Raw genomic sequence first — 26,721 nt, 5'->3', positions numbered from 1 at the left:
TGATATATATTTTCAGGACTGAATGGCCGTCTCATCCCCCAAACCGGTCATGTTTGCTGACTATAGAAATATGGGGCTCAAATGAAAGATTTTTTATAGAAGAGCTCGAAACTGATATCAACATTGGGGAACAACTTCCTAGGGAACGTCCCTCCCCCATAACTATCTCCAAATAGGACGTAGTTGCTATGACAATTTGGGGTTCAACGACAGTGCAGCACGATGTTGATAGTTTCTAGGTCCAACCTCCAAATCAGACATTTTTGCTGATTGTTGCAAAAAGGTCTCAAATGAAAGGTATTTGTGATTAGAAAACGAATTTGGTATCGAATTTCGGGGACAAGTGTTTAGGGTACGCCTCTTCTCATAAAGAGGAGACATTTACCGGACATGACAGTATAGGGTTCAACTGACAGGTATTTGGGATTAGAAAACGAATTTGATCCCTAATTTGAGGCCCAGTGTTTGTGGGATGCCTCATGGCATAGACTCCCCTTAAACCAATGACAATATGGGGTTCAAGTAAATGATATTGGAGATTAGAGCACGATGCTGATATTTTATCAGGGCTTATTGTGGGGGGGGGACCACCCCACCCCCAAAAACACCCCTAAATCGTACAAATATATTTACCGACCATGGCTAGAGATGAGCGATGGGTTAATACTCAAAAGGTATCTATAATTTACCGGGTAAATTGGTTAAATACCCGGGTATTTACCCATTTATATACAAAATCTGGGTATTGAAAATTTTGCAGATATCTTAGGTATAAAAACATTTTCCAAACAATTTTTGATGATTTTGTATTCTTTGTATATAAATCTGACCTTCTGATCTCATAAAATCGGATTTTAGTTATATATCGCCGCTATATAGGCCGATCTCCAGACTTAAAGTCTTGAGGCAATAAATTGGTAATTTTTCATCAGACTTCGATTTGGCACAGTGAGTTCTGGTAGAACCCTACCTATGTCTGTAAAGTCTGGTTCATATCGAATAATAATTAGACATAGCTGCTCTATAGACCGATCACCCGATCTCCAGATGTAGTGCAGATCCATTTATCACCCGAATCCGATGAAATTTGTCACAGTTTGTTGTGGTAGACCCCTACACATTACTGGCAAATGTGGTCAAGATCGGACCATAGATATCCTAAATAGATACCATATAATACCCAAGCGTTGGGTATTAACCCGCTAAAAACCCATCTCTAACCATGGCAATATGGGACTAAAATAAAAAGGTATTTAGGAGAAGAACACGAAATTGATACCGGGGACTCCTTTTCCTTAGTGGAATGTTCATGGGTAAAATTTGCATTTTTTGCACGATACCCACTTTCGGGGGTCCACACCACTCCCTAAACCCACCAACCACCCCCTGGCGGCCTTCCCACTCCCAAAATCTCCATGAGAATACCGGGCTTTTAAGAATTAGTTTCACCTAACATTCAAAACGTGAATGAACCTAAACCCTCCAAGCGAATTCGTAGACCAATCAAATTTTGACAAAATTAAATTTTTGCCTCTTTTTTTAAACCGAGTGCGAACGGCGTGCCGCAGTGCGACACCTCTTTGGAGAGAAGTTTTGCATGGCATTGTACCTCACAAATGTTGCCAGCATTAGGAGGGAAAACCACCGCTGAGAATTGTTCTGATGGTCTCGCCAGGATATTAACCCAAGCGTTCAGCTATATAGGCGGACATGCTAACTTCTGCGCTACGGTGGCCTCCTCAAAGAAATGAAATTTTGACAAGATTTCCTTTAAAATTAAATTTTGTAAAAATTTCCTATGGAAATGAAATTTTGAAAAAAAATTCATCAGAAATGAAATTTTGACAAAATATCCTAATTTCTGAAAAAATTTCCTATAGAATTGAATTTTCTTCGGAAATTGAAATTTTTCGCAAAATTTCCTATAGAAATTAAATTTTTACAAAATTTAATTTTTTAAGAAAATTTTATCAAAATTTTATATAAAAATTAAATTTTGACAAAAATTCCTATAGAATTTAATTTTTTATAAAACAAATTCTAAACATTTCTTAGTTTTCTGCTACTCCTTCAACTGCATTCTGCTTCAATTTATACTAAATGCAATAAAAGGAAAAAAAAACTATCAAACAGTACAGACTGGCAGGAAGTAACTAGTAAAACGAATGTATCTAAGCACACAACCATTGAATGAGTTCCTGGAAACACATGGAGTAAGTTCATCGATATTGAATTACTTCCTCTTTTTTTGTTTCATATTCTCCCCCTTTTTGTGGTCACTTTACGATTTAATTGCTTTTTAATTTAGTGATTTTCCAATAAAATTCTAGTTATGAACAATGAAGTGAAACAAGTGGCTTTTTGTCATCATTTCTTTTCCCCACTTGAATGATATACTGAATAGAGGGTTTAAAGGGGTAGTATATGGGAAAGGTTTTTGTGTAAAAATTAAATTTTTAACGGCACTCTATCGATAGACATTGTCATCATAGTCATTTAAGTAATTGTGTGATAGGCCTTAATTTAATAGGGCTTAAAATGTTTTAACTATTAGCATGTGCTTAATTTTAAAAGGTCTCCTCACATCGATTACCCCCATAAAAATCCAATGCTACTTGTTGTTAGGGCGTAAACGCCACCATGGCCAAATATTGTTGCCATATAAAATCCACATCCATACTCTCACTCTCTCTCTCTCTCTCTCTGTTTCATTCAATTGCTCTCTCTCACTCTCTCCCAGCCTTCACCAAGTAATGACTTTGGCAAAAAGCAAACATTATCAATGTTAATATCCCCCAGGAGAGCTTTACGTGTATGGCATAGACAAACTGTCAGTGTGTGTGTGTGTGTGTGTAAGTGTAAAATTGTGAGGATTTCCTTTAAGCATAATATTTGTATTTGATGTGATTTTTATTTAGCCTGTTATGACAATGACACCAACAGTTTGCACTTTAATTGTGAAATTTTCTTGTTTCTTTTTTTCTCTCTCTAGCTTTTCATTTTTATTGATGAGCATAAATTAAAAAGGGCATTTGGAGATAATTTCGCTAGACATAATGGCTTATTTTATTATATATCCCCAAAAGTAGGCAATACTTTTGATAAAAGCTCTGTAAATAGAGGCTATGCTAGCCAAGCTAACCAGAAGGCATTTAATTTTAATATGACCCATGCGTTAAGCATTCCTCATTTTTCATACCAAATTTTTGGTTAGAAGTGTCAACAGAGTTTTTACAGCTTAATTAAAATTTATAATAACCCTGGGATTATTTGCTTAAAGACTGTGCCGAAGACTATTGCAAAGTCTTGGGGTACTTTACACTTCCCTTTTTTGCAGTTCACCCCCACTCTCGGGCTCTGCCGTACTCTCTTTTGGTATATTAAATTTTATTAGGACATTAAGTCTTGATTTCTGTTCATTTCATAAAAAATTATTTCTTTCAGTCTCAACTCCAAAGCTTTCATTCAGAACATTTCTTCATGGCTTAGAGCTTTGATGTTGTGTGGTATTTGTTGCGTTGTGTTATGGTCCGGACTCAGTGTCATTGTTCTAATAAATACACCCCAGAGACTTTGGTCAAGCAGTTTTCGTTTTGTTGGCCCTTCTATAGTGCCGACTGAAATATTTCTTATTCATACTTTACGACATTGTTGGCTAGCTGACTAGATGGCTGATATCCTGTTCTTTGGCAGATATCCTGTTCTACTATTATCTGTGTGTGTGTGTGTCATACACAGTCTGTTTCTGGTTACGGCCAAGTCACAGTTAACAAAAAGAACCACAGAGAGCCAAGTATCCAGGCAATCAGCCAAACAAGGCTCTTAAGTGCATAATGTGTCTGTAAGTGTTTAAGTATATACAAAAGTAGCAAAAAGCAACAGAAAAAAAGTGAAATCAAAACCACAACAAAAACTTAAGCATTTTTGTTATTTAATATACCTTAATAAGTAGGTGTATGTGTATATGTTTGCAAGAGGCATATCTGTAAGGGTCAAATTGTCTGCAAAACAACAGGAACACAAATTTGACATCCATGGATTTTTCATACTTCAGCATTGCTGTTCCATTCATCCATACAACGGCAAGTCTTTTAGGTTCCTAAAGGACTTTTTTTACTGTCTTTCTGTTCGTGTTCTCGGCAACTGGGCTAAGCGAAAATGTGGCATATGGGTCTAAGGTTGTTCTTCAATGCGTGAGCATGGATTAAGAGAGTCAGCAAATGGATTTCGATTTAGGACTACAGCTCTTAGGCCCCGACTACTGGTCCATTGACCCATATCCGAACACACGAACATTTCGAAACAAGCAGTTCGATCTAAGTTTTACCGCAATGAGGTAACTTCTTTTTTAGTCAAGTCCGAATAACGATCCCTAGAGCGATATCATGTTGTAGAGGGAATTAACATAAACAAAAGCCTCACAAATGTTAGCAACAATAGTGTGAAGACAACCACCCCAGAAAAAAAGTTTTTATATTCAGGTCAGGGTATTAGCTGATATTTGTGTCAGTCTGCTTCTTGAAATATTACTCAAATTTTTATAACCACTACCGAAGGGTGCCAGTATATTCATTTTGTCATTCCGTTTGCAACACATCGAAATATTCTAATCAGCGTAAAAATCTAAGACGATCTAGCCATGTCCGTCTGTCTGTTGAAATCACTCTACAGTCTTTAAAAATAGAGATATTGAGCTGAAACTTTGCACAGATTAATTTTTTTTATTCATAAGCAGGTTAAGTTCGAAGATGGGCTATCTCGGACTATATCTTGATATAGCCCCCATATAAACCGATTCGCCGATTTAGGGTCTTAGGCCCATAAAAGCCACATTTATTCTCCAATTTTTCTGAATTTTGGGACAGTGAGTTGTGTTAGGCCTTTTGACTTCCTCTGTCAATTTGGCCCAGATCGGTCCAGATTTGGTATAGCTGCCATGTAGACCGATCCTCCGATTTAGGGTCTTAGGCCCATTAAAGCAAAATTTATTATCCGATTTTGCTGAAATTTAGGACTGTGAGTTGTGTTAGGCGACATCTTTCTTCAATTTGGCTCTGATTGGTTTAGATTTGGATATAGCTTTCATATGGACCGATCTCTCGATTTAGGGTCTTAGACCCATAAAAGCCGCATTTATTGTCCGATGTCGCCAAAATTTGGTACAGTGAGTTATGTTAGGCCTTTCGACATCCTTCTTCAAATTGGGCCAGATCGGTCCAGATTTGAATATAGCTGCCATATAGACCGATTTCTCGACTTAAAGTTTTGGGCCCATATAGGCGCATTTATTGTCCGATTTCGCCGAAATTTGGGACAGTGAATTTTGTAAGACCCTTCGACATTCTTCTTCAAGTTGAAACTATGTATTTTTCACCGGCTTAAGACGAAATGTGGTTTATATACCCGAGGTGGTGGGTATCCAATTTACTTGTTTTGAATTGTGGCACAATAGTTTCCTTTTGTCGTCCAATAATCATGTTTAACTATTATTCACTTTTAATTTAAGACCACTGTATGACATGATGTATAGCAACAAAATCTTTTTTTTTTTAGAACTTTCGTGACCAGATTCTGTATTTAATTTACGAAATATCGCCCTAAGCGATTAGCCTCAGACAAAAATCGAAGACAAAACACGCAAATAAAAGGATATCAGAAAATTTAAGTATTGCTCCTTTCGTATCACCATATAGGTGATAAAAATGGATATAGTGGGTGTATTGCGTGTTTCTTCGCTAAAAAAAAACTTTGAACAAAAGTATATTAATCTCAGTGTGTGCGAGTGTTTATGCGCAAATTGCAATTTAGTTTATGGAAAAAAAGAATGTAATACCCATATCGATTTAATAAATCGCTTTTTTTTAACCAAAATGGCATTGAGTGAGAATTTTGAATAATAAATCCTTCGTATTAAAGTTTTTTTTTTTCTCAAACTAATTGAATTTTTGTCCCAATTTAATTCCGGCTCAGATTTATATATAGCTCCCATATATATGGTCGTCCGATTTCGTCAGTTGTAAATCGATTCTCACTAAATTCTGCAAGAGTCTCGACATTATTGGTGAATTTCAAAGAAATCGGTTTGGATTTAGATATAGCTCCTATATATATTTTCGTCCGATTTCGAATAATTCTCAATAATTTAGTAATTTGTTAGGCGATTTTCACAAAATTTGGCGCGAGGGTTTCTCTTGTAACTCTCCAGATGACTGATGAAATTCATAGAAATTTGTTTTAGATATAGCTCCCATATATATACAAAATCGGAATTTTAAGTTTTACGGCCTTCGCTAATCCATTTATCAATCGATCTTCTCAAAAATCTGATTTAAGCAAATTTTAAATTCGACGACTTAGCCTGCATATCCAGTGTTGTGTAGGGTATCAAAAAGGTTGTCTTCGCCCGACTTGAGCCCGTCCTTATTTGATTTTAAATAAAACAAAAACGGTTGTGGATATCAACAACATTTTTTATTTCTGTGATAGTGCGTTCGATGCCATTATGTAAGGATGGCCAACATGGACACGCTCGCAGAAGTCCAGACGCTGAACCCAATTTTGGATGGTTTTCAAGCATAATTTGCCCAATACTGCTGCAATTTCGCGTTCGATAGTCGTACGAAGTTTATCAATCATCGCTGGCTTGTTGGCATAGACCATAGACTTGAGGTAGCCCCACAGGATATAGTCTAACGGCGTAAAATCGCACGACCGAGGAGCCATTCGACTGGAACATTTTGTGATATAATTCTTTTCCCAAACTTGGTTTCCAATAAATTGATTGTAACATTCGCTGTGTGGCTTGTGGCGCCGTCCTGTTGGAACCACATGTCCTCCAAGTCCGTATCATCCAATTGGAGCCAGAAAATATTGTAATATCATTGAAGGGTAGTGATTCCCGTGTACAGTGAGGTGCCGGTCTTGATCATCACAGAAGAAGTACGGCCCAATGACGCCGCCGGCCCACAAACCGCACCAAACTGTAATTTTTTCGGGATGTCACGATGACTCATGGAGTGCGTGTGAATCGCTGTCTGACCAATGACGCATATTTTGTTTATTGAAGAAGCCATTCAGCCAGAAATGAGCCTCCTTGCTTAATTGGACGTAGCGCTCTTCACGTTGAGGCCACTGACTCCAAATTTCGGAAATAAATTTCAATAATGTCGACTCGTTGTTGATTCTCACATATTTCTATCATGAAATAGCGAACCTTACTGTAGAGAAATATCAAAAGAGCGGCAAAAATATGGCGTCGTTTGCTGTCCCTATCATTCTACTTTTGTAGCGTCACGGAAAACAAAAACCCTGTATATATATTCTTTATAGATTTGACGTTCTGAGTCTATGTACCCATGTTCGATCATCCGCACGCAACTCTTGGACGAGTTAAAAGTTTTCACAGTTAGATGTAGATAATTGGGGATTGTAAATGGGCCAAATACGAGTATGTCTATGTTTAGGCATAGCTCCCATAAAAACCGATTTCTCCATTTGACTAATTGAATCCCTAGAGTGAGCCGTTCTGCTTCGATTTGGCTGGAATACGAAATTGGCTGAATTGGCACACAGTTTTTCTGTTGTTTCTTCCAACATCCCTGCCAAGAACCATCTAGAAGTCAACCTAGCAAAGAAAACACCAACAATTTAGGAAAAATTCTCTTCACTTCTTTACAAAATAGCCATAAACTGTAATTTCTTATTATTTCATTACTTGAAGACTTTTTTCGCCAATACATTTTTTTATGAATGGAAACAAAACAAAGGTGCTTCCTGAAGCAATTCGAACTTGAATGAATGAATATTTAACACCGCAATGGCGGATTGGTGAATTGGAGCATTGTCTTCATGAAACAAATCTTTTTTCGCTAATCAATGCCTTTCTTCTTTAATTTCATCACTTGAACGCTACAATAAGTAGGCATTGTAATCGCCATTGACGGTTTTTCCATTTTGAAGATCATCAATAAAAATTCTTTAAAGCGCTTTCCATACAAATGAAGACAGGCTAAAGTCCGTGACCGTGACTGCACCTCAAATGGTACATCCGCTTAACCCAACATTTCGGCCGGTATATCACGAATAAATGCTTCAATGTCGTCTTCCAATGCGTCAAATGATGTCGTCTTCCAATGCGTCAGAAAATAGTCTAAAGGCGTTAAATCGCACGATCTAGGCGGCCAATTGACCGGTCCCGAACATGAAAAAAATGTTCACCGAAATCCCATCTCAATAGGTCCATTGTTAATCATCTCACGGTAGCGCTCAACATTCACAGTTACGTTACGAATTGCATTATCTTTAAAGAAGTACGGTCCAATGATGCCACCAGCCCATAAACCGCACCAAACTGTGACTTTTTCTGGATGAACTGGTAGCTCCTCCAATGCTTCTGGCTGATTTTCACTCCAAAATTGACTATTCTGATTATTTACATACGCATTGAAAGAAAAATGATCTTCATCGCTCAAACGAAGAAACACGCGATGAATTTTCTGAAGAGAACACGAATTTTGATAATAAAATTCAATAATTTGCAAGCGTTGTTCGTTTGCAAGACGGTTCATGGTTACATTATAGGCCAAACTGAAGATATTTGACAATGAAACAAAATGCGAAACGTGCGTGAGCTGTTTAAACCAGTGTTGCCAAAAAGTTATACCTAAAAATGTAGTCCGATCTAGCACGGATGTCGAGAGACGCCAATAAAACTATTTGCGCCAAATTTCAGGATAATAGGGTGATATATACGCATTTTATGACCCCAAAAACTTCAATCAGGAGATTGGTATAAGTGACAGCTGTTTGTAAATAAATTCCGATGTAGGCCATATGTTGTACGATTGTTAAGAGGCTTTACACAACTCGTTGTAGCATAATTCATAAAAATCGAGAAAAAAATGCATTCTGGACCATACTAGGTACTATTCGAGGGACCAAACACATCTCCCTTTACCAAATTTAGGGGAAATGGGATAGTTAATGCAGCTTCAATGGGCCTAAGACCTTAAATCGGCACATCGGGCAACATGGGGGCTATATCAGCATGTATTCCAATATAGCCCCATTTCTAACTTAAGCTGGCTAGGGACCAAAAAGACCCTATACAATGTTTCTCCTCAATATTTCCACTTTGAGTAACCGGCAGACGATTAGTCTGCAGGGGCTTTTGACTGAGACACCTGGTTCGAGTCTTCGAATCTTCTCATGTCTATAATTTGCCTAGGCTTTTGGCCTTCCCCGGTAAAACAACATGCTTTTTAAGAGGTTTGGATAATAAAAGGCCCATCGCTCTTAGGTTTATTGAGAGGCGTGGTGCGAATGATCCTAAGACTCACTTAATTTGGGCTCGGGGATTCCCTACACAGGCTACCCCAAATACTACACGTCTATATTCGGAAACTGGACCACATCCAGCCAAAAGGCTGCAATCACCTGGAGGGCATCCCATGCCTAAAAGAACTGGGGCAAACAACAGTAAGATGGGTCCAAGAACCTTTGTTAATGTCGCTAGGGACAATTTGGTGATGGCAGTTGTCGACAAGGGAGAAGAACAGGGCTACATACCTAGGAATAATTGGAGTGGGATAATCAATAGACTGTAATTGTATACTTCGATGTTCCTGCGGAATTTCCTGGTTTTGTGACCATGCAGGCTGGTATCGGAGCTGATACAGACTAATTGACGTCGGGAATCAACGCTCAATTGAAATGTATCGGTGCGCCCTAAAAAAGATTGGTGAGATCTGGCCAGGCGCACCACTATATTTAGTCAAGAAGGAGTATATTTCTTCTCGACCAATGGCACATGCTTGGATACCAAGGATTCTCTCAGATTCTGTATCCGTACTTGGAAGACTGAATGAGGCTGGTGGTGACCGGAGACATGCAGTATTCGTTCTAAACTCCGGCTGTCTCGCAGACCTCAACAAGTCTGAAGGAGTTGTATCCTATGGATTCCACAAGTTGACACGACTCAGAAGTTGTTGCTGAACACTAGCCTGAGGAACTGTCGCCCACATCGCTAAAGACTGGCGGATTGTTGGAGACTGAAAATTCTCCTACCACGATCGAGACAGAAGGGAAGGCATCGAAACGGGTCCCGACAAGCCCAGTTTGGGTGAGTCATCTGGTTGAACTGGGCTCAAAGTGTGTTCTAGCGGGGTAGGAAGGAACCCAAAAAGTACCTCGACAGCAGCAGTTAGTGAAGCATCTAAGGAGGAATCGTCCACACCTCAATTTCCCAGTGTCCTGAGGAAGAGTGGTTCCACTGCTTTCTCACCTACCCCTGGATGCGTACGGAAGCTCATGATGACAAGATCTAACTAATATTGTGGGGATGAACACCTGGCAGAATCAGAAGACGAGACTAATGCAACATTGGAGGAAATTCTGAATACTAACTATGATCCGGTTTCTGCCGATAAATCTTCACCGTTGTAAGGCCGCTTCGGCGGCACTAAAGATTCTGCTAATGGCAGGGGGATTTGACGTGGTTCTTATCCAGGAACCATGGGAATGTGAAGGAATGGTTCGTGGACTAAGAATCAATGGATTAAAAATACTCACGGGTACGGGGAATGGAAGACACAGAGTCAGTATTCTTCCAAAAGTAGTCTTAATGTTTTTATTCTTCCGTCGCTAAACACTGAGGATTCAGTAGTAGCCAGCCTTGAAATAAATAAAATATGAACTGATATAATTAACTCTTTAAATTACGTTAAATACATTTTGTTTGAATTTGAGGATATTAAACGTGCTTAATTTCTTCTCTCGAATATCAAATAGGAACCACCAATACATTTAATTTTTTTACACTTGAATGAAATTGAATGATATTATTGGCCTATACTCTTATTTCTAGGAAATCCACGAAACATTTCATTCTGTGGGCACAAAGGTTTAATTTATTTAATTAAAATTTATATAATGATCAACAACAAAATAGGATTTATTTTCCAAAAACAGTAAACAATTTGCGGAAGCTTAAATAATTTTTGCCATTTGATATCTGAGCTCATGAATGCATGCGCCATTGGCAAATTGGCAGATTATTTTCACACCTTAGCTAACTATTGGCGCTATTGGCAATATAATTTAATTTCAAACGAGAGGGTTTCCGTACCAAGGGTATAATGTGGCAAAGCAAACATTTTTATTGCAATTGGGGATAAACAAAGAGTTTATTTCTATGAAAGTAAAAGGAAATATGACATTTAGTTCGTCCGAATTGAATTTCACTATGCACTACCACGGATACACACGGACGGAAGGAGGAACTTTGCTATATAAACAGACAGATGTGGTGCAGGGTATATATATCTTATCGAGTATTCTTATTGAATAATTCTAACTGCCTAAATAGAATGTCCATCTACACAGAAGCAAATATCAAATATCATTATGTTTTCAATTAAAAAAATTAATTGAATTTATAATAGATCCGGATTTTTCATTGAAGAACGATCGTGATTGATATTAAGGCAATTTTTAATTTAAAAAATTTATTGATTCAATCACTTTTTTAACTGAATCTGAAATTGTGTTAAAGTTTTTTAAAATTGTAAATTAAAAAAATTAGTTGATTCAATAATTTTTTTAAATTTAATCCAAACTTTTGTCCAATCTCGATTGTGATTGAAATTTTTGAAATTTTCAATTAAAAAATTAATTGATTCAATAATTTTTTTTAATTCAATCATTTTATGATGGTCTTGCCAGAATTTGAACCCAGGCGTTCAGCGTCATAGACGGCCATGCTAACCTCTGCGCTACGGTGGCCTCCTTTATAAAGTTACTGTAAGAATAACAAGTAACGCTTAAATTCGACCGTGCCGAAATTTGGATACCCACCACCATGGATAAATTAACTATCCTCTCTTATAGCAACTCTACTACCATTTCCATAATAATATGCTAATGATCTCTAAAACAAGTCACAGTTTCAAGGAAGTCGGGCAGCAAATCCGCTTTTTATGGGATTAAGACCCTAAATTGGTAGATCGGTCTTTATGGCAGCTATATCTAAATATAGTTTGATCTAGACCAAATTCCGGCAAAATCGGGTAATAAATGTAGCTTTTATGGGCTTAAGACCCTTATTCGCAGATCGATCTATATGGCAGCTATTTTTAAATATGATCCGATCTGAACCATATTTAAGTCGAATTTCGGGAGGCTTAAAACAGCTCACTATTTCAAATTTCAGTGAAATCCGATAATAGCTAGCAGATCAGTCCATATGTGAGCTATGTATATCTAAATATAGTCCGATCTTAACCATATTTGAGTCGAATGTCGGGAGTTTTTAAACATTTCACTGTTTTAAATTTCAACGAAATCGGTTAATAATTGCCGTTTTTATGGGCTTAAGACTCTAAATCAGCAGAACTTTCTATGTGACTGCTATATCTATATATGATCCGATCTAAACCATATTTGAGTCGAATGTCGGGAGGCTATAACAACTCACTGATTAAAATTTTAGCGAAATTGGATAAAAATTGCAGCTTTTATGGGCTTTAGACCCTAAATCAGCAGATCGGTGTCTATGACAGCTATATCTAAATATGGTCCGTTCTGAACCATATTTAAATCAGATTTCGGGAGGCCAAAACAACTCACTGTTTCCAATTTCATCGAAATGGGAACCAATGCGCTTAAGACCCTAAACCGACATACCGGTCTAAATGGCAGCTATATATAAATATGGTCCGATCTGAACGATATTTGAGTTGCATGTCGGAAGGCCGAAAGCAACTCACTGTTTCCAATTTCATCGAAATCGGACAATAAATGCGCCTTTTACGGGCTTAAGACCCGGAATGCCGTCATATCGGTCTATATGACAGCTATATGTAAATATAGTCCGATATGGACCATATTCGGTTTGAATATCGGTGCCCCTAGTACAACTGTTTCAAATTTCAGCGAAATCAGACAGTAGGTGCGATTTTTGCCCTTAAATCGCCAGATCGGTCTATATGAGAGCTATACCTATATATAGTCCGATTTAGACCATTCGAGAACTTAAACGTGTATATGTAATATGTAATTTCAACTCAATATCTCAATTTTTGAAGGCTGTTGAGTAATTACAAAAGACGGACGGATAGACACACGTACATCGTTTAATCGTCTTAGAATTTAAAAAAAAAATTTAAAAAAATTGTTTCTACCATCATAGAGTAACATATGATTAGGCCACATAGTTTTGGAATGCTCACAGCCCCCTCTTTGTGACCATTTATCATACGTTGTCCTTCCGGCCTGGTCCTGAAAACTTAGCTTACATATCGCTAGAGGCGTACCCACAGATTCCAGTATCCCTGGAATGTGTAGGGTAGTTCCTAGTCTCGTAAGCTCGTCCGCTTTACAATTCCCTGGGATATCTCTGTGGCCCGGCACCCAGAACAGGTGAAAAAAATATGAATCGGTTTCAATCACGAAATTAATTGATCCAATTAATTTTTTAATTGAAACTACTTCAATCGCGAAAATGCTGTTATCAATCAAGGTTTTTGAAAAACGCAATTGAAAAAATGTTCAATTAAAAAAAGGCATTTTTAATTAAACACATGATTGAAAATTTTTGGAATTTTCAATTAGTTTTTTAATTGATCAAATAAAAAAATGATTGAAATTTGTAAAATTTTCAATTATTTCTAAATTTTTCAATTTTTTGTTTGATTCAATTAAAAAGATGATTTAATCAATTAATTTTTCAATTGAAAATGATAAAAATTTTAAGTAAATGAATTCAGCTTCAATTAAAAAACAGATATAATCAATTAGTTTTTTAATTGAAATTTAATTACATTTCAATCGCAATCGTGTTTAAAAAAAGTTCAAATTAAAAACAAAAATTATTGCATCAATTAAATTTTTAATTAAAAATTTCATAAATTTCAATCACAATCGTAATTGAAAAAAAAAACCCGAATTCAATTTAAAAAAAAATTATTGATTTAAATTGAAAAACATCTAACTGGAATTACACGTTGAGTGGGGATTGAGTTATGGTTTGAGGTTGATGTATGAGAACAGAGCAAGAGTGACATCACAGGTGGAATTCCCTTGGTGGATGCTGAGTGGAATGTAATTTTTTGTACGGTCTTTCTAATCTTAATATTCCTCATAGAACGAGGAATAATAAGTTATATGAGGAGAAGTAACCTCAAAAGAAAAGTGATAGAATAAGAAAGCAATGGTAAGTTTCGGGTTATGAGATGTACAGAGGTTTTAATAAGAGATAAGAGAAGAGAAAAATGTGTGCTCATCTTGCTGCGGTTGTAGAGGAAGTAAGTTTTTATACATTCGAGAAAAGGCAAGTGAGCTGTAGTATTAAAGGATTCACAGCAGTCTTACAGTCTTTTCCACATTAGTCTTACAGTCCATTCCACATTAGTACGAATGGCAAAAAGGAAGATCTCTTATAATCTATACAATTCATAGTAATTCACAATGTAATTCAATTTATAATTCATACAACTTATTCTACGGTATATTCTTAAATTAAAGGAACAAATTCAAATTTGTCCATGGCGCCGGCCTTGCTTAAGATTGGGTGACGCGCATAAAACTGTTGCCAGAGATAGTTCGGTTTTGGAGTTGCTGAGAATCCTTTATTAGCTGTCTGTGGCTTTGGCTTTTACTACGGTCTTGACTTTGGCTTTTGCTGGCGACTTGGCTTTGGTTGTTGGTGGCATCCTAGCGATTTTAAATTGAAATCATTTTTATTTTCTATTAAATGTTTACTTGAAAAAAGTTTCGTGATATTCTTTTCTGTGTAGAGCTTCCAATAGGCGATAGCACATAAAATTGTTTCTGTGTGTTTTTTTTTCTATTCTTTGAAATGATGCTAATTAAAATATTGATTTCCAATCCTCGGGAAAAATATCGAATTAAATTTCAGCTGACAAATGAGCCATGTTCCGTCAATTATTTTTGTTGGCGCCCGAATTTTTGCCAAAATGACAGAACTCAATTAAATGGATTGGAAATAATCAGAGCGTTACAGCAAGGCAAAAAACAAAAACACAAAAAAATAACGAAATAAATGCGATTTGAAATGTCCTTGTGTATTAATTAAAAATATCGTCAATTCTAATGAACTTATTGTGTAAGCTCATATTTCGTTGTCAAAAATTGTTGCCAAAGTTTGTTTCCGAAAAGTTGGTTGTTCATTTCGTTGTGGAATTGTTAATGACTTGGAGGGATATCATTTCGTTAGAGTTTTCCTTAAGTTTTTCTTGCACCCCGGGAGAGGAGAGGAGGAGAATTACTTTTTAGGGTGTGAGTGTGCGTGTCTCATGTTTTAAGGGAGAGATATTTAATTGTATGAGTTGTTTTTTTTTCTTGTCTCTCCACTCATACTTTTAAGTACTTTGTGTATTGTTTGCCTTTGTTTTTGGAGAAAGAAAAAGGATAATTGTTTTCCATGGTACTATTCATCATATTTTGTACGATGAGTGTGTGTTGTGTTTTCTCAATGATATGACTTGTTTATATAGGATCTATTTTGATGATTTTGTTTAAAATTTGCCTTCCATTTGCATCTGAATTTTTTTAACTGCTCTTGTCGGCTTAGAAATCCTTATAAATGCCAATCAAAATGAGTAACATTTCGTGTTTTCTGGTAAATTTCTGGTAAAAGTAGGGTATTTCGGTAAAAGTAGGTATTCTGGCGAAAGTGGGGTATTTCGGAATTTTCGTACAATCAGGAAAGCTTAAGCCAATTTGAGGAAAATTGCAAAATTGGATAATACTTGGGCGCTCAAGCAACGAAAATCTAGTTTAACTCTTCATTTTCATACAAAAAAAAAGGTTAGTCCCTCTTCACATTAGGTATATTTAACCAAGTTCCTACAATACATGTTGTAGGGCAGGGAAGTAAAGGAAACGCATGAACGAGCTAAAAATAGTAAAATAACCTTACTTTCCTCTGACAAAATTGTAAGCAAAATCACTTAGTCTGAATCAAGACCTGTTAACAAAAGCTTCTCCCCATTTCCTTTTTAGTCATAATTTGTACAACAAAAACACACAAAGTTGCATAATGCACCATCTATCTTTGTGATTCCATTTCATGTTATTATAAGTCATTTTAAGGTTATCTAGCAGTCGCACAGTGGGATATAATAAAAAAAACTAGTAAAAAATATACTATTTGAGAATGGAGAGAGAGCTAACTCTTTCAAATTTAAAATGGTTACAGCTGAGGTGTTATCGAGATCATGCGCGAAATTTCAAGGTTATTCGGGTACCTCTTGGCTGGGCTTAAAAGATGCTGCCAAATTTTCGTTTGTGGTCCAATTTCCAAATTTATTTTTTGCTAAATAGTGCTCTGGTCTAACCATTTCAAATTTCAAAGAGTTGTCTTTATCCGTTTTCGAATAGCATATAGTTTTTCGATTATATCCCACAGTTAGTCGGTGTATCCGCAAGTCTAGTCTCGCAAAATTTTTCGCAAACAATTCGTACTGATGTCGGGAATCGTACTTCCTCCAGACGTTTGGCCCAACATTTCAAGATCAAATACGTAGTCTACTGCTAAAGACCTTTCATTTGAACCCCATATCGTTCCGATGGCCTCTGACTTAGGCTTAGATTGAATGGGTAGCTCACACCGAAAGGTGAGTACACTCGAAGGCCAAGCCGTCCCATAGTGACACCCTAGCATGAAAAAGAAGAAACGGAAAAAGGAAGACCTGTAGTGCTATTCTCTAAATCCTTACCGACAGAATTTACGATATTTGTTGGTAAGTCCTATTCTGTAATCAAATTTTACCGAAAATTGTCGGTAAGTTAACAACCAAAAAATAGTAGTCGTTAAGTCCAAATAACCGACAATATTTGCAAATTTTAAAAATCCAAGTTTAAAAGAGAAACAAATAAAAGCTCATCAAGTTCCGCCGGACCGAATCTTATACACAGCTACTGGCACAATACCTCACAAATGTCACCAGCATTAGAAGGGAATAACCACTGCTGAAAATTTGTGTGATGTTGCCGCCAGGATTCGAAGCCAAGATTCATTCAAGAGTAGAGTTCGAATTTCTTAATAATAGTTGGGTCCAAGTACCGCCCCAGCCCCAAAAACCCCTTAAAATAGATTTATTTGACGATCATGACAATATGGAACTCAAATGAAGGGTATTCGGGAGTAGATTACGAATATGGTCTGGAAGTAGGAATAGGTTTTATAATTTATTGATAACGCAAGGGGGCAGACCCTCCACCGTTACCCCAAAAACAACACCCAAAATAAAAAGTGTACCGATAAGGACAATATGGGTGTCATATGAAAGGTATGCGGGAGTAGATAACGTATCTGACAAATTCATGTCGAAATATAGTGCGTCACCCCACCCACACAAGAACGCCCAAAATGGGCACATCAGCCAATCACGGATATATGGGGCGTGGTTTGTTTTTTCCGTATAGACTAAAAAACGGCAAAAACTGATTTTCTCGAAATTTTCGCATATTGTGTAGGTTGGTCTGGAAGGGAACATAGGCTTTATAATTTTTCAATATTGTAAGGGCGACGGACCCTCCCCCTTTGGTCAAAAACGCTACCCAAAATCAAAAGTTGATTGATAGGGACAATTTAGGTATCAAATGAAAGGTATTGGAGAGTGGAATGCGAATATGGTATTGAAATTTGAGTCTAAGTACCCATCGGGACGCCCCAACCCCAAAACTCCCCCAAACAGACATATTGGACGTTTATTTCAATATTGGACTCAAATTAAAGGTATTCGGGAGTAGATTTTGAATCTGGCATACAAAATCAGATCGAAGTATAGGGGGTCACGTCACCCCTTAAAAACGCCGCTAGAGCCATTATGACTATATGATACTTGGCTGAACCGATTTTCTTAAAATTTTCAGAAATTGTGTATGTTTGTCTGGAAGAAAACATAGACAATATAATTTTAGACATCGGGTGGAGGCAGACCCCCCACTTCCATACGCTAAAAACACCACCCATATCCAAAAATGGTCCGATGGGCACAATAAGGGTATCAATTGAAAGGTATTGGCGACCATAAAACGAATATGGTATTAAAATTTGACTCCAAGTACCCAGTTGGCTCCCAACACCAAAACTACTCTAAACGGATATATTCGAAGTTCATGTCATAATGGGACTCAAATGGTCGCCCACCCCCAAATACCCCCACTTGGCTATATGGGACTCAAATGAAAGGTATTAGGGAGTAGATTACGAATATGACATTAAAATTTGCGTTCAAGTCTAGGTGACGCTTTTCCTTCTAAAGTTACCTCAAATGGGTTGTTTAACCAATTACCACAATATGAAACTCAAACGTATTTGAGTATTTGAGAGTAGAAAACGAATTTTATTTGGAGCCAAGTCTTTTAGGGTACACCAAATGAACCTTATTTTCGTTGGGAATAAAGAACGAATTTGATATATATTTTCGTGCAATGCGCCGGTGGCCACCCCAAGCCCAAAACACCCTCCAAACAGTTCTCGTTTACCGGCATGACAATATTGGGCTCAAATTAAAGGGATGTGGAAGTGCAGCACGAATTTGACATCCATATTTGAGTCGAAATGTCTGAGGTGCCATCCCTCCTCCTGACCTTGCATGGCATTGTACCTTGCAAATGTCGGCAACATTAAGAGGGGATAAACACCGCTTTTTCCGGTATTCTCGCCAGGATTCGAACGCGTTCAGCGTCATAGGCTACAATTCGATATCCGCATTCAGGGCGAAGTGTCCCCACCCTAAAAAGATATTAGAGTGTTAAAGAAGGCGCAGCGGAGCTGAAATTTTGCATGACGTATTTTATTCTTACTTTTAACAACTGTGTCAAATAAGGTTCAAATCGGTTCATAACCTGATATAGCTGCCATATAAACCGATCTGGGATCTTGACTTCTTGAGCCTCTAGAGGTCCCAATTATTATCCGATTTGCCTGAAATTTTGTACGACGGATCCTCTCTTGATCATCAACATACGTGTTTATTATGGTTTGAATCGGTCTATAGCCCGATACAGTTCCCATATAAATCGGTCTCTCTATATTACTTCTTGTTTTCATTATGACCTTGTTTTCTTGTATGCCCTCATATCACTGATTTTATTCATGCTTTGCAACCCTTATATGAGAAACCATAGTTTTTTTTTATTCAGCCGTATACTATTTCTCATTTAAAAAAATATTTCTAGGAAATTTGTTTTTTGTTTTATATTTTCATATTACTATCCCATGTTTTTTTTAAACCAATTTTACAAACCAAATTTGAGGGCCTTTGTTTTGTTAATTTCATTGTAATGCAAATATTTACAAACCAGTGATCCCATAATTTTCAATGTTTGTGGCCATTATAATTACAAAATTTACTTTGTGTTTTTGCTTGTTGCCTAGTTAAATAACTAATTTCACAAAAAATGTACTATTGTATAAACGACCCAAAATAAATTATTTGAATAATTGTTTAAAAACACTTAGATGTGTATATGGATGATCATTTTTCACTGAAGTGCTTAAATATTTGTCCAATTAAATTCGTTACTGCATTAGGGAAAACATGTAGATTTAAGGCCTGCAAAAAAATTGCTGCCCATTACTACACACAAAAAGTCAATGCTAAATGTGTGTTTAAAAGGGCAAACATAGATTAATTGAATTAATTAAATTTTATACTGGACTAAGTGCAAATTTTGAAAAACAATTGGATATTAATAATGGGATAGAAAGAAAATATAATCCTGAGACAACAATAAAACGAATTGGTATGCCGGTATATCTGATTTATGGGACTGTCAGTTTCTTAAAGAATTCGTCTTCAAATTTCATTTAAGAATGAAATTTGTAAAATACTTTTTTTTTTTGGAAAATAAATTAACAAAATACCACCAGTAAAAAAAGTTAGATATCAGAAAATAGAAAAATTAAATTTGCTTCCACTACTGTGAAAGAGGGTATTATAACTTAGTGTATTTGTTTGTAACGCCCAGAAGGAAGAAGGGAGAGAGAGAGACAAGTATACCGATCGACTCAGAATCACTTTCTGATTCCATTTACCTGTGTCCGTCTGTCTGTCCGTCCGTCTGTCCCTCCACGTTATTTTGTATACAAAGTACAGTCGCAATTGTCATCCGATTATCTTCAAATTTTGTACAAGCATGTTTTATACCCTCCAACATAGGTTTCGTCATTTTGTTTGAAACTCCTCGAAATATTCGTCTAAGACCCCATAAAGTATATATTGTATATTCTTGATCGTCATGACATTTTAAGTCGAACTAGCCATGTCCGTCCGTCTGTCTGTCGAAATCACGCTAACTTTCGAAGGAGTTAAGCTAGCCACTTGAAATTTTGCACGAATACTTCTTATTAGTGTAGGTCGGTTGGCATTGTAAATGGGCTATATCGGTCCACGTTTTGATATAGCTGCCATACAAACCGATCTGGGATCTTGGCTTCTTAAGCCGCTAGAGGGCACAATTCTTATCCCATTGACTGAAATTTTTCATGAAGGGTTTTATTATGACTTCCAACAACTGTGCTAAGTATGGTTTAAACCGGTCCATAACCTGATATATTTGCCACATGAACCTATCTGGGGTCTTGACTTCTTGAGCCGCGGCAAGCGCATTTGTTTAACCAATCTTGCCAAAATTTTGCATACCGCTTTCCTCGGCGACTACCACAATATCTAAGAAGTATGCTCGAAATCGGTTCAGAATTAGATTTAGCTCCCGCATATATGTTCGTCAGATTTTGGGTAATTTGCAAAAAGGTTGTCATTTGTCAACCGTAGTTATCACAGTTGGTCCGTAGTTTGATACGGATTGTTTAATAACCCATCTGAAAACATCCGTCGAGGTCCACCAAAATTGATTCAGAATTGGATATAGCTCCCACATTGTATTCATTGGGTAGGTGTAGGGAATTATCCAGTCAGCACCGCCCGACTTTTCCCCTTCCTTACTGGTTTTTATTTCATGTTATTTTATTTTATTTTGTTATGTTCAATTTTGCTTTCTTTTATTTTATTCTATTTTACTAAACTTTATTTTATTTTATTTTTTTACTATTTATTATAATGAAATTTTCCTTTTAATAAAAGTTGTTACACTTTATTTCAATTCAAAAGCTTGCAATACTCCTCCTTAACTCTTACAAATGGATCAAAATGACTTCAAGCTGTTTTTGAACTAATTAACGAATATACCCGAGGGAATGCGTTTGGCATATTTATTATGCAGTCATTTGCACTCAAGACTGATCACCCACGAACCAACTTACCCATCAACCAACCAATCGACCAACCAACCTACATTGCTTTTTGCGTATGTCATTTTAAAATTAAAATCCTGTTATTTGCATTTTTGTCCATTTCAGGTCGTCCCGAGCCCATAGTAACCTGGATGAATGGCTCACAACAATTGGAATCCGGCAATGGCGTTTCCATGGGACGTCACGTCACCGTCAATCGTTTAGAAGTGCCGCACATCACACGTTCAGCTTTGAACAACACCTACCGTTGCCTGGCATCGAATACGAAATTAGTGCAGCCCGTGGAGCGCAGTATACGCATTGATATGTTGCGTAAGTTTATATACATACATTTAGCATATTAAGTTTTCCATTGGGTGCACAGATTCATGGTTCTCTTGCCAAATGGTGACACATGGGGTAGCATGCAACCTACACCCTCTCTATATAATTCTATAGAAATTCCAGCAATGCTCATTAGACGCGTAGTTTGATGTTGGGTTCAACATTTGATTACAATATGACTAAGTCTACAGTTTGAAGTTAGACGCTGGTAACAGCATACAAGGACATTTCGTCGTTAAGCTGAATGGAAAAGAAAGAAAAAAGTGTTACCCTATCGCATATTTTTCGAGAGACTATTTATACCCTACACCACTACTGTGGTAATGCAAATATGCCCATGAACATTCCATTTAGGAACTGCGGCAAACTTCTCGCATATCATTGAGTGCTGTCCGATTCAATTTTAAGCTCAATGATAAGGGACCTCCGTTTTATAGTCGAGCCCGAACGGCGTGCCGCAGAGCAACACCTCTTTGGGGAGAAGTTTTTACATGGTAAAAACCTCACAAATGTCGCTAGCATTGGGAAGGGATAACCACCACTGAAAAACGTTTTGATGTTCCTGTCAAGATTGGAACCCAGGCGTTCAGCGTCATAGGTGGAAATGCTAACCTCTGCTCAACGGCGGCCTCCACTCTATTTAGCTATGTCCGTCTGTCTGTCCATGTTAATTTGTGTACAAAGTACAGGTCGCAATTTTCATCCGATTGTCTTCAAATTAGGCACAAGCATTTTTTAACGCCTAGAGACGTAGTCTATTGAAATTGGAAAAAATCGATTCAGATTTTGGATATAGCTCCTATATATATGGACTAAAATTGCAATTATATCGTCATTTGTAAACCGATTCTCACTAAATTTTGCACGAGGGGTTCTCTTATAGCTCTCCACATTATTGGTGAATTTCATAGAAATCGGCTCTGAATTTCGTAGAAATCAGATCAGATTTAGATATAGCTCCCATCGTCCGTTTGGAAAAAATTGCAATTATATCGTAATTTGTAACCCGATTCTCACTAAATTTTGCACGAGGGATTCTGTTATAAATCTCGACATTATTGGAGAATTTGGATATAGCCTCCATACATATGTTCGCCCGAATTGATCTAGTATTGCAATAATTTGGTTATTTGTCAACCGATTCACCCGAAAATTGCAACAAATGATTCCCTCATGACTCCCGGAATTGCTATTGAATTTAATAGAAATAGGTACAGATTGAGATATAGCTCCCAAATATATTTTCGTCCGATCTTGAATCTTGACTTCTTAAGCCTCTAGAGGGCGCAATTCTAATCCGATTTGGCTGAAATTTTGCATGACGTGTTTCATTATGACTTACAACAACTTTATCGAATATGGAATAAATCGGTCCATAACCTGCTATAGCTGCCATATAAACCGATCTGGGATCTTGACTTCTTGAGCCTGTAGAGGGTGCATTTATTATCCGATTTGGCTGAAAATTTGTACAACGGCTTTTCCCATGACCTTCAACATACGTGTAAAATATGGTTAATAGCCTAGTACAGCTTCCATATAAACCGATATCCCTATTTTACTTCTGGAGCCCCTAAAGGGCGCAATTCTTCTTTGAATTGGCTGATTCGGTCCGGTATTCAAACCGAATATGGCCCATATGGGACCATATTTACATATAACTTCCTATAGACCGATATGCCGGTTTAGGGTCTTAAACCCGTAGTATCCGATTTCGATGAAATTGGAAAAACTGAGTTTTTTAAAGCCCTCCGATATCCGATGAAAATATAGTTGGGATCGGCTCATATTTACATATAGCTGTCAGATAGACCGATCTGCTGATTTGGGGTCTTAAGCCCATAAGAACCGCAATTATTATCCGATATTGCTGAAATTATGAAATAATGAGTGGATTAAAGCCTCTCGATATCCGACTCAAATATGGTTCACATCGGTCTATATTCAGATATAGATATCGATACAGACCGATCTGCCGATTAAGGGTTTGAGTCTATAAAAGCTGCATTTTTCCCCGATTTCGCTGAAGCTTGAAACAGTGAGTTGTTGTAGGCAAGATTGTTCTAAGGTCCAGATCGTACAATATTTAGATATAGCTTCCATATAGAACGATCTGTCGATTGAGGGTCTTAAGTTCATAAATTCCGCAATTATTATCCGATTTCTTTGAAATTTGAAAAAGAGAGATGATTAAAGCCTCCCGATATCCGACTCAAATACGATTCAGATCGGTCTTTATTCAGATATAGCTGTCATATAGCCTGATCTGTCGATTAAAGGCCTTAAGTCCATAAAAGCTGCATTTATTACCATATTTTGCTGGAATTTAACACAGTGATTTGTATTAAGCCTCCCGCCATCCGACCACTATATTGTCCAGATCAGACTATGTTTAGATATAGCTGCCATATATACAGATCTTCCAATTTCGCTGAGACTGTGACTTGTATAAGAGTTCTCGGAACCTGCATGAAACATGATCCATACTAGCTCCCATTTGCATGTTATTATGGATATGGTAGTGGAGTTGTTATAAAAGAGGATGGTTAATATATGGATATGGTGGGTATCCAATGTTCCGCACGGCCGAATCTAACACGTTTTTACTTAGACGTTATCGTTCATTGTGATACCGCAGGAACAGGAAGAGAAGGGTAACTTCTAGTTCCTACCGTTGAACCATCCAGACCGCTTTAAAAAGCTCAACAACTTGCGAATGTTCACATCCGCTAAATCAGACCAGTTCTCAAAGAAATGAGAACCTTAAGTGGAACTCCTTGACTGCCAGTGCGGGACACACACACGCAGCAGATGTTCTACAGTGTCTTCTTCCTGGACGTCCTCACAGCTTCTGCAAAAGTCGTTACTTGTAACCTTTAGTCTGTCAGCATGTTTTTCGATCAGACAGTGATCTGCCATGAATGACACAATAACTGAGACGTCTGTTCTAGTTATAGACAGCAAAGCAGTAGACCTCTTCAAGTCTAGAAGTCACATAAATTTGGAATGTTCACAACCCCCTTTGTGACCATCTATTATTTTTTCCCCTTCGAACTTGATCCTAAGTTGTGCTATGACCCCCGATATCCGCACGTAGTATAGTTCAGATCGGGCCAGATTTGGATATAGTAATCATAAAGATCGATCTGGGGAATCAGGGACTTAAGTTCACAAAAGCCGTATTAATCACTCGATTTCTCCCAAATCTGAAATAGTGAGCTGGATAAAGCCACCCGATATCTGAACTGAGTATGGGCCACATAAGACCACATTTAGATATAGCTGCCATATAGACACACCTTCCGACGTAGGATCTTAAGCGCATAAAACGCGCATTTATTAACCCATTTCTCTGAAATTTGAAACATTGAGTTGATTGATTGGCCCACCCGATATCCAAACCAAGTATGGTCCACATCAGACCACATTCAGATATAGAGCTGCCATATGGAACTTTCTGCCGATGTAGTTCTTAAGCGCATAAAATACTCATTTATTACCCGATTGGTCTAAAACTCGGAGCAGTGAGTTGCAGTAAGGCACCCTATATCCGAAGAGAGTATGGCCGGGATTGGACAATAATTAGATATAGCTGGGATATAAACCGGTCTGCGGATTCAAGGTCTTAAGCCAATTAAAGCCACATTTATAACCCGATCTCGTTAAAATTTGGAAAGGTGAGCTGCAATGGACCTCCCGATATCTGAACTGTTTTCTCAGAAATCTCTAACTTGTATACTTCTCGGTACTTGAACCAAATATATTCAGATCGACTCAGTATGGATATAGTAGAGTCAAAATAAAATAGAATGATAACAATGGTGGTGGATATCCAAAGTTCGGCACGGCCAAACTTAATGCGTTTTCAAGTTGTTTGACTGTTAGGGTAAAGATCATCCAATTTCGAGACGAGCTCAATGATCGGAGATTTTCTTTGCAAATTTCTTTAATTGTTTTTTATTTTACATTTGATATAGTCGCAGTCTTCTTTTAATTTGGCAACCCTCTTCCTCCTTCTATTGTTCTTTCGCATAACTGCATTGCTCTAGCCTCACGCATTTTTTGCGCATAAAACCTCGGCATGCGTGATTGGGGTCAGAAAGGAACGTTTTGCTAACATATTTGTTTTTATTAAAGTCAAATGCATTCGTTTGAGTTTTCCTTTTCCTAAAGCAATACTTAGCGTGCACCACTTAATGAGTATTTCGTCCTAATAAAAAGGGTAATTTGAGCTTCATATGGAAAAGGCACTTAGACAGAACAAAAATAAAAACATTTTTTTAATTAATAATTTCTTCTACAATTGCAGTTAAATTTATTACCTTCCATATTATTTGCATTGTTTTCAGTTAAACCAACATCGGTAAGCCTGACAAATAAACAGAAGGTATTTTCAACGGGCATGCAATACAATCTCACATGCATTGTGGAAGGCTCTGTACCGGATACGGAAATTAAATGGACGCAAAACAATAGACCTTTTAAAAGGGGAACGGTAAGTTTGCGAATTGTAGTTAAAAACACCACACAGGTACTTTAAAATGTTAAACTAATTAAAATTATACTTGAAGGTTTTAATTGGTTTCCGTAATTGTAGTCTAGCTGGGTATAAGAAATGTTCTCGCAAAGAAAGCTTAATTTGCTACAAAAAATATTTTAAGGAGTTCTGTAACAAGTCTTCTGTTTAGCATAACAAAAAAAGTAGATTTGATTTTATTTTTTGTTGTTTAATGGGGTTTCAAGAAAATGTTTAAAATGGTTTTTTTATTTTTTCCCCTTTTTCTGTAAAGTAAAACCATTTATTCCCTTCAAACATTACAAGAATAAAATTCTTCATTCATCATGTGCTTTCAATCTTCTTTCAGCTCTCAACTTCACACAACAATGGCAAAGTTATATCGATGCTCTCATTTAATCCACAACCCGAGGATGATGGCACTCAACTCAAATGTGAAGGATCAAATCCTCGCTTGCAAAACTCTGCTTTGGAAGACACACTAATGCTCAATGTTATGTGTAAGTATAAAACAAAATTCCTCCCAAAAAAAAAAAAAAGTTTTGCAAAACTTTTATCACCAATCAAACAAAAAAGAAAATGCATATCCATGTACATA

General features: G+C 37.1%; 1 protein-coding gene across 2 annotated transcripts in view; it reads left to right on the top strand.

Annotated features, from left to right (window-relative positions):
- LOC106091693 (uncharacterized) overlaps positions 1-26,721 on the top strand; it is an 869,146-nt gene that overhangs the window by 641,146 nt on the left and 201,279 nt on the right. For both annotated transcript variants that reach the window (XM_059363681.1, XM_059363680.1), the window contains exons 5-7: positions 21,389-21,595; positions 25,957-26,102; positions 26,473-26,623. In XM_059363681.1, the coding sequence (XP_059219664.1) occupies positions 21,389-21,595; positions 25,957-26,102; positions 26,473-26,623 (504 nt within the window). The remainder of the gene's footprint in view (positions 1-21,388; positions 21,596-25,956; positions 26,103-26,472; positions 26,624-26,721) is intronic.

Source organism: Stomoxys calcitrans, chromosome 2 (assembly GCF_963082655.1).
Source record: "Stomoxys calcitrans chromosome 2, idStoCalc2.1, whole genome shotgun sequence".
NCBI lineage: Eukaryota > Metazoa > Arthropoda > Insecta > Diptera > Muscidae > Stomoxys > Stomoxys calcitrans.
The sequence above is the reverse complement of the archived record's forward strand: the minus strand, read 5'-3'. Positions and strand labels throughout refer to the sequence as shown.